Source organism: Arvicanthis niloticus, chromosome 2, assembly GCF_011762505.2.
Source record: "Arvicanthis niloticus isolate mArvNil1 chromosome 2, mArvNil1.pat.X, whole genome shotgun sequence".
In the NCBI taxonomy this organism is placed as follows: domain Eukaryota; kingdom Metazoa; phylum Chordata; class Mammalia; order Rodentia; family Muridae; genus Arvicanthis; species Arvicanthis niloticus.
The window spans coordinates 10,150,431-10,163,861 of record NC_047659.1 but is presented as its reverse complement, the minus strand read 5'-3'; the positions used below and the strand labels follow the sequence as shown (position 1 = coordinate 10,163,861).

General features: G+C 44.8%; 1 protein-coding gene and 1 long non-coding RNA gene across 11 annotated transcripts in view; one reads left to right on the top strand and one right to left on the bottom strand.

The window, feature by feature from the left end:
- Garnl3 (GTPase activating Rap/RanGAP domain like 3) overlaps positions 1-8,629 on the top strand; it is a 144,364-nt gene extending 135,735 nt beyond the window's left edge. For all 8 annotated transcript variants that reach the window (XM_076928519.1, XM_076928524.1, XM_076928520.1 and 5 more), the window contains 3 exons: positions 553-768; positions 1,695-1,821; positions 8,169-8,629. In XM_076928519.1, the coding sequence (XP_076784634.1) occupies positions 553-768; positions 1,695-1,821; positions 8,169-8,343 (518 nt within the window). In that variant the 3' untranslated portion in view covers positions 8,344-8,629. The remainder of the gene's footprint in view (positions 1-552; positions 769-1,694; positions 1,822-8,168) is intronic.
- LOC143441275 (uncharacterized) lies at positions 2,092-13,316 on the bottom strand. 3 transcript variants are annotated; one of them, XR_013108529.1, is made up of 7 exons: positions 13,161-13,316; positions 12,478-12,645; positions 9,300-11,955; positions 7,660-8,555; positions 5,599-5,702; positions 3,865-3,999; positions 2,092-3,538 (listed from the first exon to the last, which is right to left on the bottom strand). It is a non-coding gene; the product is annotated as an uncharacterized LOC143441275 (long non-coding RNA). The 3 variants fall into 3 exon arrangements; XR_013108530.1 differs by lacking the exon at positions 12,478-12,645; XR_013108531.1 differs by lacking the exons at positions 9,300-11,955; positions 12,478-12,645; positions 13,161-13,316 and adding an exon at positions 8,914-9,293 and having other exon boundaries at positions 2,098-3,538.
- Positions 13,317-13,431: the final 115 nt, after the last annotated feature.

The following is a 13,431-nucleotide window of genomic DNA, read 5'->3' as shown; positions in this document are numbered from 1 at the left end:
CAATGGGGATATAAAGTGAACAAAAAATAAGTTAATAGAAAAAAAAAAAGAAAGGAAGCTTCTTCATGTTAATTATATTAAGGAACAAGAAATTACTTTCAGGCCAGCAAGATGGTTCTGCAGGTAAAGGCACCTGCCATCAGGCCTAACAAACTGAGTTGAATCCCTGTGTCACAAATGGAAGAAAAGAACTGAGTCCTGTGACTCCTGACTTTCATACGTGGACACATGTGCACACACACTCAATAAATATAATTTAAAACTTTGGGAGGAGTTTTGTTTGGTTTGTTGGTTTTGTTGTTGTTGTTATTTGTTATTTGAATTTTTTTAAGACAGGGTTTCTCCATGTAGCCCCGACTGTCCTGGAACTCTCTCTATAGACCAGGCTGGCCTCAAAGTCAGAGACCCACCTGCCTCTGCCTCCATAGTACTGAGATTAAAGGTGTGCACCACCACTGCCCAGCTTGTACTTTAAAACTTTTAAAGAAAAAAGTTGTTCTGTTATAATTAACATGAGCCTAAAGTTCTGGTCTTTTCCAAATTGTGTTTCAGGTGAAATTCAGTCTAAAAATCTGTACAAGATTCCACTTAGAAACCTTGTGGGCAGAAGCATCGAGCGACCTCTGAAATCGCCCTTAGTCTCCAAAGTCATCACGCCGCCCACCTCCATCGGCCTTGGAGTTGCTGCCATTCCTGTCACGCATTCCTTGTCCCTCTCCCGCATGGAAATTAAAGAGATAGCAAGCAGGACTCGCAGGGAACTGCTAGGTAATCACAGCTGCCCGGCTTTGTTCCACGGCTCAGAACTAGAGCAGCGTTTCAACTTCACTGTCTGTCATTTTCAAAACCCTGAGGATAAAAGGGAACCATGGAGCCAGTGAGGAGGCTCCTTCAAGCTTGACACCTGAGTTGGAGCCCCAGGACATACATGGCTGAAGGAGAGCCGACCCAAGCTGTCCTCTCATCCACACACAAATAGTTTGATAAAATAACATAAACTCTCTTTCAAAGGATATTTATAAATCCGTCAATCATAATTACATCTACACCAGAGAATACTAGCCCATCTCCCACCAGTGCTGCTGCTGACCTCACTTCACTCTAGGACAGAAAGCTTACCAAGCCATGTTGGGGCGGGGGGGGTGGGGGGGGAGTCGGGATGGGCAGTTAATAAGAACACTATAGGACTTTAGGGACTTTGCTGCTTGTGCTAGGCTTTCCAGGACTGTGTGTATTGCAGAGTGTGTGTGTGTGTGTGTGTGTGTGTGTGTGTGTGTGTGTGTGTTAATATTATGATCAGAGAGAAAAAACTTCACCAACAAGAAAACTATTCGAAAACAATCTCTGTCATCTTTGCTACTATCCTGGGTCTAACAGTGTACCAATGAGAACAAAAGGCAGTGCACACCTTTAATCCCAGCAGTCCAGAGGCAGAGGCAGGTGGATCTCTTGAGTTTAGGGCCAACCTGATCTACAAAACAAGTTCAGGACAGCCAGAGCTACACAGAGAAACCCTGTCTCAAAAAAATAAAATAAAATAAAATTAAAATTAAAAAATAAAGTTGGCAGGAAAACTGGAGGGAAGTGGGGCAGAGTTGATCCAAACATATCATGTGCCTGTGTGAAATTTGCAAAGAACTTTCTGTCCCCTGTGGTAATGACCCACTGGCCTGTGATTTTCCTCTGTAATGCAGGCCTCTCTGATGATGGTGGACCCAGGTCAGAAGGAGCACCAAGGGCCAAATCAAAAACCCGGAAGCGGTTGGAAGAAAACCAAGGAGGCCCCAAGCCAGAGACTGTGAGGTCAGCTAGTAGTGACAGGTAAGAAGACAAAGGCCCTGTTCTGCTGCATGGTGGCCAGCAAACACCAGCATACCCAGGTGTTGTGCTTTATAAAAAAGAAAGAAAGGGCCAGGATATGTTTGATAGAACCAGGTATAGTAAGGTGGGAGGGGTGCCTCCACGGGCCCCTGCTGAGGCATCCCTTCCCCATGAAATACCAGCCATAAGATAAATATAGTATGGAAAAGAGTTTATTTAGGTCATGGCAAGGGGAATTGAGAAGGGAGTAGAAATGGTGGGGGGGGGGGGAAGAGAGAGAGAGAGAGAGAGAGAGAGAGAGAGAGAGAGAGAGAGAGAGGGGCGCAAGACCAGCCAGGAACACATGGACAGAGGGGGTAGGGGGAGAGAGGGAAAAGGGGCAGGGAATAGGAGAATAGATAAAGGGATAGCTCAGTGGTTAAGAGCACTGACTGCTCTTCCAGAGGTCCTGAGTTCAATTCCCAGCAACCACATGGTGGCTCACAACCATCTGTAATGGGATCTGATGCCCTCTTCTGGTATGTCTGAAGACAGCTCCAGTATACTCATATATATAATTTCTTTATTATATATGTATAGAAATAAAATCTTATAAGGTAATGTTTAGGGGCAGGTCTGATGTCTGAATTTTATATATATGTTTAAGAAATAAAATCTTTTTTTAAAAAAAAAGAGGATGATAGATAAGAGAGTGAGGAGGGGCCAAACAGCCCCTTTTATAGTGAGTCGGCCATACCTGGCTGTTGCCAGGTAACTGTGGGGCAGAGTCTAGAAGGAATGCTAACACCAGGAGTCTACCCAACCCACTATGAAGGTCCCAGAGAGGACAGCTGACACGACAAAGCTGAGACAAGAGGACACTGTCACCAGCAATCAAGCAAATGTTGGCTAAAATACATTGGCAGGCTAGAGGCAGCTCAGTTATAGCCTTGCCTGACTCGCACAAAACTATACACATGTACACACACACATGTACACACATGTGTATGAGAAACAATACAGAAAGAGACTTTTTTATACAAGGTTGTAGTATGTAGTTTTTAGCCTCCTTTACTCTGGGAGGTGACCGTGATACCAGCCCCCACCCAGCTTCCCTTGGATCCGTGAACAAAAAATACACAATTTGTTCCTTTTCTACTTGCCTTCTTGGTACAATTGCTAGTCGCTGCTATCTCCCGCCTGGAAAACTCACCTTTATCTCTACTCAGCTTCGCTCCTCCCACCTGCCCTAAACTTCAGTGGCTAGTCCCACCTAGTCCCTGCCAATCAACCCTGACCACCCGCATATAGGAGCGGCCACAGGCCCCAGCTCCTTACATGGTTGCCTGGTTCTCCTCTCATCTCCCTCTCCACGTGCAGGGACCCAGAAGTCCCACTTGTACCTTCCACCCAACAATTGGCCCAAGGCTTTCTTTACTGACAGATCAAGAACCAATTGGGGAACAGGAGCTTAGCATCAGACCCACTCCCAAAACATCACCTTTTTTGTCCAATAAATAGATAGATAGATAGATAGATAGATAGATAGATAGATAGATAGATAGATAGATAGATAGATAGATAAAATGGGCTGGAGAGGTGGCTCAGCGGTTAAGAGCACTGACTGTTCTTCCAGAGGTCCTGAGTTCAATTCTCAGCACCCATATGGTGGCTCACAACCATCTGTAATGGGATCTGATGTCCTCTTCTGGTGTGTCTGAAAACAGCTACAGTGTACCTATATAAAGAAAACAAATAAATAAAATTTAAAAAAAAAAAAACCTCTTCTCTCAGATATAAATTGAACAAAACCATATCCTGTAAATTATATAGTATGATATACAAATGACATCCAGTTCATCATACTTGTCAGTTAGATAAAGTATTGTATGATCATTTCTAACTGAAAGAATTATGATTCTATCCCTGGATTGTGTTTAGATTTTAGCTTGTTATGCCATCTGAAAACCATGTCTCCCACTCTAAAACCTCTCTTCCAATGGTAAACAACTTGAGTTTGCTTATGAGACTAAAACTGAAATCTGAGAACAACTTAAACATTACCTGGTCTATAGGAAGCACCAAACACAGCTTCTCAAACAACTGTAGAGACAGCTGACTACCTGGACAGCCCCTCATTCCTCAAAACCTTGGAGCATCAGTCTTCAGCCTTCTGGCCCAGCATCATCTGACAGACCCCTTTAAAACAGAATTATTAAGGATTGCTTACCCAGTCTTGGCAGAGCCAACTATTTTGCATAATGTATCCTTTTCCTGGACAGTATTTAGTCTGCAGATGAAATAGGCAATGTCTGCCAAGTAGTTACCTTGCCATGATAAGCAACATTGTTTGGAGGTGGTGATGTTCTTCTTTGTGGACTTCTGATGTTTTTGAAGACTGTGTATGTATGTATGTATACAAACACACACACACATACACACATGGTAATCTAAACTGTTAAACCTTGACTACTCTCAGCCATTCCTAATTGAAATATATCAAAAACACCCTTTTATAATTAAATCAGAGTATAACACAATGATGAGTTTGATATCTGGCCCTTAATTTGTATTGCTTAATCACCAAAAAGCAGTTTGTAATAGCAGTTATGAAAGGACTGGGTCTAAGCTTTGTATTTTTTTTTAAAGATGTATTAATTGTATGTATGTCAGTACACTGTTGCTCTCTTCAGACACACCAGAAGGTGGCATCAGATCTCATTACAGATGGTTGTGAGCCACCATGTGCTTGCTAGGAATTGAACTCAGGACCTCTGGAAGAACAGTTGGTACTCTTAACCACTGAGCCATCCCTCCAGCCCTAAGCTTTGTATTCTTAAATTCTTTGGTTTTTTGTTGTTGTTGTTGTTTTTGGTTTGGTTTTTTTTTTTTTTTTTGGTTTTTCGAGACAGGGTTTCTCTGTGTAGCCCTGGCTGTCCTGGAACTCACTCTGTAGACCAGGCTGGCCTCGAACTCAGAAATCCACCTGCCTCTGCCTCCCAAGTGCTGGGATTAAAGGCGTGCACCACCACCGCCCGGCAATTCTTTGTATTCTTAAATATAGGCACAATGTCTAAGAATAACAATATTAATCTCAAATTTTGTATCAATATAAGAAAGTCATACCAATGAAAACTTTAAATCTGTATCAAAACAAATTTTGTACCAATGTAAGAAATTATAAATTTAACTTTGTATCAATTATAAAATTTTTACCAATTAAGATTAATGGCTACACAATCAATTCCACCTATTTCCTCCCTGTTCAAAATTACAACCATTCCTGAATTATCCTTTAAAATGACAACTTTTTTATAATTTGTAAAATAACCATTACCAGACCCCCAAGCCCAGGGAGTTGGGTTCTTCCTAACTTCTTCCTGCTGAACGGGGTGATGGTAAATTCGCTAAAGGGGGGAGCAGGAAAGTTGGAAGTTTTGGTCAGACTTAAGAAAGCTTTAGCATCTGTTATCTGGTCTGTGGATGCTTAGAAGGCTCAGGCCTTGACTGAAGTTCTGACTAGATCCGTTTGAAAAGTTGAACAAGGCGAGATGACCTGCAATCCATGACACAGGGAGTCCAGGCAGGTCAGTTCATTATGTCTGAGGATGAATCTCACATAGAAATCTCACAACCAAAATTTTAGTATCATTAAGATATCCGTGTGGATTGTACAGGGTGCACAGATTAGTTAAAGGTGAAATTCTGCTCCTTGTTTGAGCATGTGAAAGACAGCTATCTTTTTATGAGTTAATTTTATTAATAACCAATTATAATAAGTATTCATTCAATCTTTACCTGTCCTGTTTGAGTCTCTTGAATTTTTTTAGTTCTTCATGGGGTCTCCCTGTCATATCTGATCTATGTCATGCTAGAAGGGGTCCACAGCCTCTTTTCCTTTCCTGTCAACACAAATGCAGAGCCTTTCTCAACACAGGACTCAACACTGTCTCAACACAAGGCCTCACTATTTGGCCCTGGCTAACCTAGAACCCACTATATAGACCAGGCTGCCTTCAGACTCACAGAGATCTGCCTGCCTGTTTCTCTAATGCTGGGATTAAAGATATACATCACCACATCCAGCCCTAGAGAGAAACACTTAACACATATATAATGTATTCTGACAATAGTCACACAGATACACATGCACACGCCTATTACTCTTGCTTGTCCCCCTCCCACTGGTGACTCCTAAGGGACTATTTTTGGCCCATTGGTTTAATGAAGATACACAAAAATGAGATTGCTTAGTGTCTTAGTCAGGGTTTTACTGTTGTGAACAGACACCATGACCAAGGCAACTCTTATAAGGTCAACAACATGTAACTGGGCTGGCTTACAGGTTCAGAGGTTCAGTCTATTATCATCAAGGCAGGGACATGGCAGCATCCAGGCAGGCATGGTGCAGGAGGAGCTGAGAGTTCTACGTCTTCATCCAAAGACTGCTAGCAGAATACTGGCTTCCAGGCAGCTTGGATGAGGGTCTTAAAGCCCACACCCACAGTGACACGCCTACTCCAACAGGGCCACTCCCTGGGCTGAGCATATACAAACCATCACACTTAGTAAGAGTGTAGAGTCAGGCTCTTTCCAGAACTGGTGGCCCTGTGAACAGGAGGAGCCCTTCTGAAAGCAGTGCAGGACACATGAATAGACACTTGTGGCCTTGCAGCATGTCTTCAGAAACAGCATCTGTACTCCCGGAGCTGAGTGGAACACCTGTCCAAGCAGTACTCTTTACTCAGCACTGAGCTGGGGGAAACGGGGAGAACCAAGCACTGTCCACCTGCAGACCATCACCCGTGTGCGTGTGTGTGTCTGTGCGTGTGCATGCACACACACAAGCACACGTGTACCATGGGTTATTTGCCATCACCCATGGCAGAGTGGCAGATGATGCAGTAAGGTATACCTAGACAGAGGAGCTCCGAGACCCCAGTTACAGAAGAATGAGCCTTACTCCTGCTTCAGCCTCATGTGGGGAAACAGATCTAACCATAAAAACATTGCCTCAGCCACAGGTTGCCATGGAACTTAAAAGGCAGTAAGGAGGCTGGAGGTGACTGTGGCTGAGAACACTGGCTGCTCTTACAGAGGACAGAAGTACCCAGCACCCACATGGCTCTTCTCAGCCATCTGGAACTTCAGGGCATCCAATGACTTCTTCTGGCAGCAGACACTCAAATGTTACAGGCATACATACAGATAAACAATTATGTATGAAAAATACACACACACACACACACATATTAGGCCAGACTGGGAATGATGGCACATGCTTTAAATCCCAGCATTCTGCCACAAGGCAGATGTCTTTGAGTTCAAAGCCAATCTGGTCTACACAATGAGTTCTAGGCCAGCCAGAGCTACAAAATGAGACCCTGTTTCAAAATATGAAAAATTAAAACAAAGAATCTTTTTTTTGTTTTGTTTTGTTTTTCGAGACAGGGTTTCTCTCTGTACCTTAGATGTCCTGAAACTTACTCTGTAGATCAGGCTGCCCTCAAACTCAGAACTCAGAGATCTGCTGGCCTCTACCTCCTGCCTCCTGCCTCCTGCCTCCTGCCTCCTGCCTCCTGCCTCCTGCCTCCTGAATGCTGGCATTAAAGGTGTACAGGATCATCACCTAGCAAACAAAGAGTCTTAAACAAACAAACAACAACAACAAACCCACTGTAAGTAGCTGGGCATGATGGCTCAGGCCTGGGAGGTAGAGACAGAAGAATCATTGTAAGTTCAAGGCCAGCCTGACACTGTCTCACAATAATAATATTAAGGGGCAGGAAAGATATCTCATCAGTTAACAGTATTTATTGTTTGATCTTAGAGGACCCAGGTTCAATTCCCAGTACCCACCTGGTAGCTCATAATTATCTGCAATTCCAGGTCTATAGGATTCGATACCCTCTTTCAGCCTCTGAGGGCACAGAGATACACATGGTGTAAAGATATCCATGCAGACAAAGCATCCATTTGCATAAAATAAAAATAATGATAAACAAACACATAAGCAACACAAACAACAACAATAATAACTAATGGTAGGCAGGCAGGTAGGTCCCCTTTGCTCGGGCTCAAGAAGAGTGGAAGGAGTACAGGCCTGAGTTGGACTGGATGGTGAGAATGGAGACAGATCCCAGGACTCTGAGCCAGTGCTCTGAGCAGGCTGCATGGCCAGGGACACAGGGAAGAATGGGCGGGCTTCACAGCCTGCTAGGAAAGCAGTGGGAAGTCATGTGGACAGAGGGGGAGAGGCAGCTTCCAGGGCCCTGGGCATTTGTGGGATCCAGACTCGCTGAGAAGTGAAACCCTGCACTTCTTCACCTCGTTCCCCCTACCATGTGACAGCAGCTTCTCTCTTGCAGGATCCCATCAGGAATTTTGGAAAGTCCAGCGTCGGAAGCCAATCCCGAGGACCATAACCACTCGACAGTCTCTGAGCAGGACCCGGTGGTGGACAAAGAGGGCAGCCCAGGCTCAGGCAGCAGCCCCTTCCAGCTCATGGCCTCCTCAGAGGAAGACATCATTGATTTGAAATAGAGTCCTTGTCCGTTGGTCACCCTTAGTTTTCTTATGCAGATTTATACTGTTCATGCAGCTCCAACGTCCAGTCTCAACAAAGCGCGCCTTCAAACAGGCAGCGATCTGCCGGACCAAACCTCCTGCTCCCCCTCAGCCAGTTTGGGTCACTCTCCGTGTCCAGTGCCATCTCTCTTGACCCTGTTTCTTTCCATTCAAGAACCGTCAGTCCCCTTGTAATAAAGGTGGTAGATTTCATTAAGGTTTTAGATCAAAACTTTGAATAAATCAAAAACATTCATTCTTATTCTCTGCAACCCTTCTCTTATATTTTATAGATTTAGATGGAAATTATTTTTTTCATAAATTTTGACTTATGTCATATACTATGTTTCTTTAATGGAAAAAAAAAGTTGCTGCTTTTTAATCTTACTATAAATAAGTTTTCTTTCTTGGCCCTGTTACCGCCTGATCACTGGGGTGCCCCCCCCCCCCCCCGCACTCCTTCCTAGAGCCCTGGGAAAGATGAATGAAGCCACCTGCTTCCTCTGCTTCCAAACAATAAGGCAAGGGCAGCTGTCAGAGCCTTACATCTTACAGCTGGGAGGTGTGTTGCTGGGAAGTCCTGCATCCTTGCTGTTGAGAGTTTCCAGATCCCCTTCCTTGAGTGGGTCCACCTTCTTGTTTTGTTTTGCAGTGTTGGGTACAGATCCCAAGGCCTTGCATGCACCAGGCAAACATGCTGTACTGAGCTGAATCCCAAGCCCCTGCTGTTTTCTTTAACATGAACCCAGTATTTATCCCTCCTCTTAGAGCAACCCCAGAACGTTGAGATAAAGAGGTGACAGGCTGGAGAAACACCTCAGTGGTTAAGAGCACTTGCTGTAGCAGAGTGTCTTAGGGTTTCCATAGCTGTGAGCAGACACTGTGACCACAGCAACTCTCATAAGGACAACATTTAATTGGGGCTGGCTTACAAGTTCAGAGGTTCAGTCCATTATCATCAAGGTGGGAGCATGGCAGCATCCAGGCAGGCATGGTGCAGGAGTAGCTGAGAGTTCTGCACCTTGTTCTGAAGACAAACAGAAGACTGGCTTCCAGGCAGCTAGGTGGAAAGTCTCTTAAAGCCCAACACCACAGTGACATACTTCCTCCAACAAAGCCACACCTAATAGTGTCACTCCCTAGGCCAAGCATATTCACACCACAAGGACTCTGGTTTAATTCCCAGCACCCACATGGTGTCTCACAACCATTTGTAACTACAATTCCAGAAGATTCAATGACCTCTTCTGACCTCCAAGGGCAGGAACCACACACATGGTACACATACATACACTTACAAAAATTCATTTTATAAGTGTTAGATTATTTTAAAGATCTATTTATTTATTTATTTATTTATTTATTTATTTATTTATTGTATTGTACCTGAAGAGAATGCTCTCTTAAGAACCATCAGAAGAGCCGGGCGGTAGTGGCGCACGCCTTTAATCCCAGCACTTGGGAGACAGAGGCAGGCGGATTTCTGAGTTCGAGGCCAGCCTGGTCTACAGAGTGAGTTCCAGGACAGCCAGGGCTACACAGAGAAACCCTGTCTCGAAAAACCAAAAAAAAAAAAAAAAAAAAAAGAACCATCAGAAGAGGGCATTGGATCCCATTACAGATGGTTGTGAGCCACCATGTGGTTGCTGGGAATTGAACTCAGGACCTCTAGAAGAGCAGTCAGTGCTCTTAAAAACACTGAGCCATCTCTCCAGCTCAAGTGTTAGATTTTTTATAAAGACTTTTTAATGGGCTGGAGAAATGGCTCAGAGGTTAAGAGTACTATCTGCTCTTTCAGAAGTCCTGAGTTCAATCCCCAAAAGCCACACGGTGGCTCACAACCATCTATAATGAGATCTAGTGCCCTCTTCTGGCCTGTAGGCATACATGCAGGCAGGATGCTGTATACATAATAAATAAATCTTTTTAAACCAAAAGAGGACATCAGAGACCCTGGAGATGGAGTTACCAGCATTTGGGAGCTGCCCAAAGTGGGTACTAGGAACCCAACCCAGAGCCTCTATAAAATCTAATTTTTAAAATCCCTACCTACCCCAGCCCCCTCCTGGAAAGTAAGCAGTAAATAATGTGGACTGAGACAGACATAAATGACATAAGAAACAACAGCCCTGCCCCAGAGGTCACAGGTCACCTTCAGTTTAGCAGCTGATTCCCCTTCATGCTCACAAGGAAGCAGCTCCCAGGAGTTCTGTTGCCATGGTGTGTGTCAGAGGTTACAGCTTTAGCCCCTTCCTCCTTCCAGGCCATAGGGAAGACTCCCTCCCTTTGCCCCTTCCTTACAACAGTTGAGCATGATACATGGGACTGAAGGTGCCTGGACCCTCTTTATCTTTAAAGACACCTTCACGCTGCATCGTAACCCCACCAGAAGTTTTATTAGGTCTATTCTGACCTTTCTCAAGCTGGAGGCTTGTGGGGATACATATGGAGAATAGAGGTTCTCAAGAACCATGCACTTTAGTTTTTGAGATAGGGTCTTTCACTAGGATCCCGCAGGGCTCAGGAGTGAAGCCATGCTGGATGACCAAGTGAGCCCCAGGGGTGACATTACAGACATGCCCTGCCACACCTGCGTTTGTAAGAATGCCAGAGGATCAAGCTCAGGTTTTCATGCTCGCAAAGCAAGCATTGCACCAACTGAGCCATCTTCCAGACCATAGTGTCTGCTTTTAAGGTAAGAAAACAGACTCCAAAAGAGTCAATGATTTGAACCTTGTGTTTTCTTATTCCCAGAAAATTCTGCCTCTCTTTGCCCTGTGCGGCTCTCAGAGGCAGCTAAGTGCTTCCTGTCAGCTGGGATTGCTTTAGGATTAAGAAGGAGATGTTCAGTTTCATGGAGCCAGGGGCTGGCCTTGAACTCTTGATTCTCCCACTGGACCTTCTGAGTGCTAAATGGGAGGCAGGCTTGTGTCACACGCCTGGCTGATGGCTGCTGGTTTTTCTGTGATACCAACTAATGAGCTTATGTCTGTATGTTTCCTGTCCTTTTGCTGTTCTATCTTGATGAAATAGGAAAAAAATCCAAGCCCTTATTTATTCTTCCAGAAGGACACTAATAAAGCCACCTATAACCCAATAAGAGAAAAGGGTATGAGATATACAGAAGAAACAAGAGAGGGACCTGACTCACCAAGCTAGTATTGCTTTGCTCATAAAAGGGAGGATAAGGCCGGGCAGTGGTGGCACACACCTTTAATCCCAGCACTTGGGAGGCAGAGGCAGGCGGATTTCTGAGTTCGAGGCCAGCCTGGTCTACAGAGTGAGTTCCAGGACAGCCAGGACTACACAGAGAAACCCTGTCTCGAAAAACAAAAACAAACAAACAAACAAAAGGAGGGTAAGCTTTCCTAGAAACAATATCTGCTCTAATTTGGGAAGGGATCCCACTAGCCAGTGGTTCCTAAGTGTCCATGACTAGATGTCTAGTGCTAGCTGGGCTCACGGGAGCATTCCTTCTACATAAGCCACGCTGCTGAGCCAGCTGCTCAGGTTCAAAGTACCTGGTCTAGGTGCAATTCATCCATGGCCTTGACTCTGCAGACACCAGAAACATGCTGTCCAAAGGAACTGACACCCGTTGGAAAAAACAGAAAAAAGAGCAGGTGATTACAAAGCAGTGATAAGAGTCTATCACCCAAGCAGTAGACTTTGTAGAAGCACAAACAGGCACTTGCCTGCCTTTACGGATAGTCTTGTGATCAAAATTTCAAAACGCTAGTTGCTACAATTGGGTAGCTGCAGTAATGTAAAACCACTGTACTGATGGGCATTTGAATGCCCAGCTAGCCTGCTCACAACTCTCTAGAGATGAAGACACCCAGGCACAAGCAGGGACTAGGTGCCTCTCACTAGTTCTTTCTAGAATTACATCCGTACCACTGAAGCTGCCACAGAATGTTGGGTAGTGACTAAGAAGAGCTGTGGAGGCACACAGCCACAGGGAGACTCGCGGCAGGAGGAAGATAAAGAGGTAATCAAGACATCCCCAGCGCTTGGTATTATTGCGGGGCAACCAGGGAACAAGGAAATCACTAAGTTTCACTCTGTCCCACTCCTGGAATGGGGGACCTTGCCTGACAGGGTCCTCACCATCTCAGGATCCTAGCACTCATGATGAAAGTGAACTGCTCCCAGAAGCACCAGGTCAGTGGCAGAAAGTCCAAGGATTGGACCTGGTTGCCCAAGACAGTGTTCTTGGAGTCTTTTGAGGCTCTCTGAAGCGGAAGTCAAAGTTGAGGAGGACCATATTCCAGGGAACTGTGGGTGGTAAAGATGGGAAGTCTGGCTCCAGCCAGTGTGCTCTATCGCCGACCCACTACTACCCTCATTAGTAGACGCTAGATTTAGAGACAACTCCATAAAAAATTAAAAATAAAATAAAAGTAAAAATATAAAGGATGGTTGAATGCTTAGGAACGCTTGTTCCTGCAGAGGGCTCAAGTCCAGGTCTCAAGCATGCACACACGTGACGGCTCACAACTATCTCTAACTACAGTTCCATAGGGTGTGATGACACTTTCTGAACTCCACAAGTACCAAGCATGCATGGGGCACACACACACACACACACACACACACACACGTAAACATGTAAACAACACTCATACAAATAGAGTTTAAAATAAAAACAAAACAAAACAAAAAAAACACCAAAACGGGCATCGAGATGACTCTGCTTGTAAAGGTGGGTGTTTGCCCCCAAGCTTGACGACCTCCGTTCCATCTGGAGGATCCGCTTGGTGGAAGGAAAAAACAAACTGGAGAAAACTTACTTCGGACCTGCACAGGCACGCTGTCACCTCCGTCCTCTAATAGTTGTTAAGAGAAAAAAACAAAACAAAACAAAACAAAACAAAAAACCACACACACCCAAACAACCTTCTTCATTCTCATTGGCAAGCTCAGACCTGATGGGCCACGCCTTCAGACTCACACCACGCTCCAATTGGACAATAGTGCCTGGGTCCAGGACACAAGCTCGCTGCAAACCTATACTAGGGTCGCCCGGCGTAGTTCAGCTCCATTGAGCTTTGCAACCGGCTC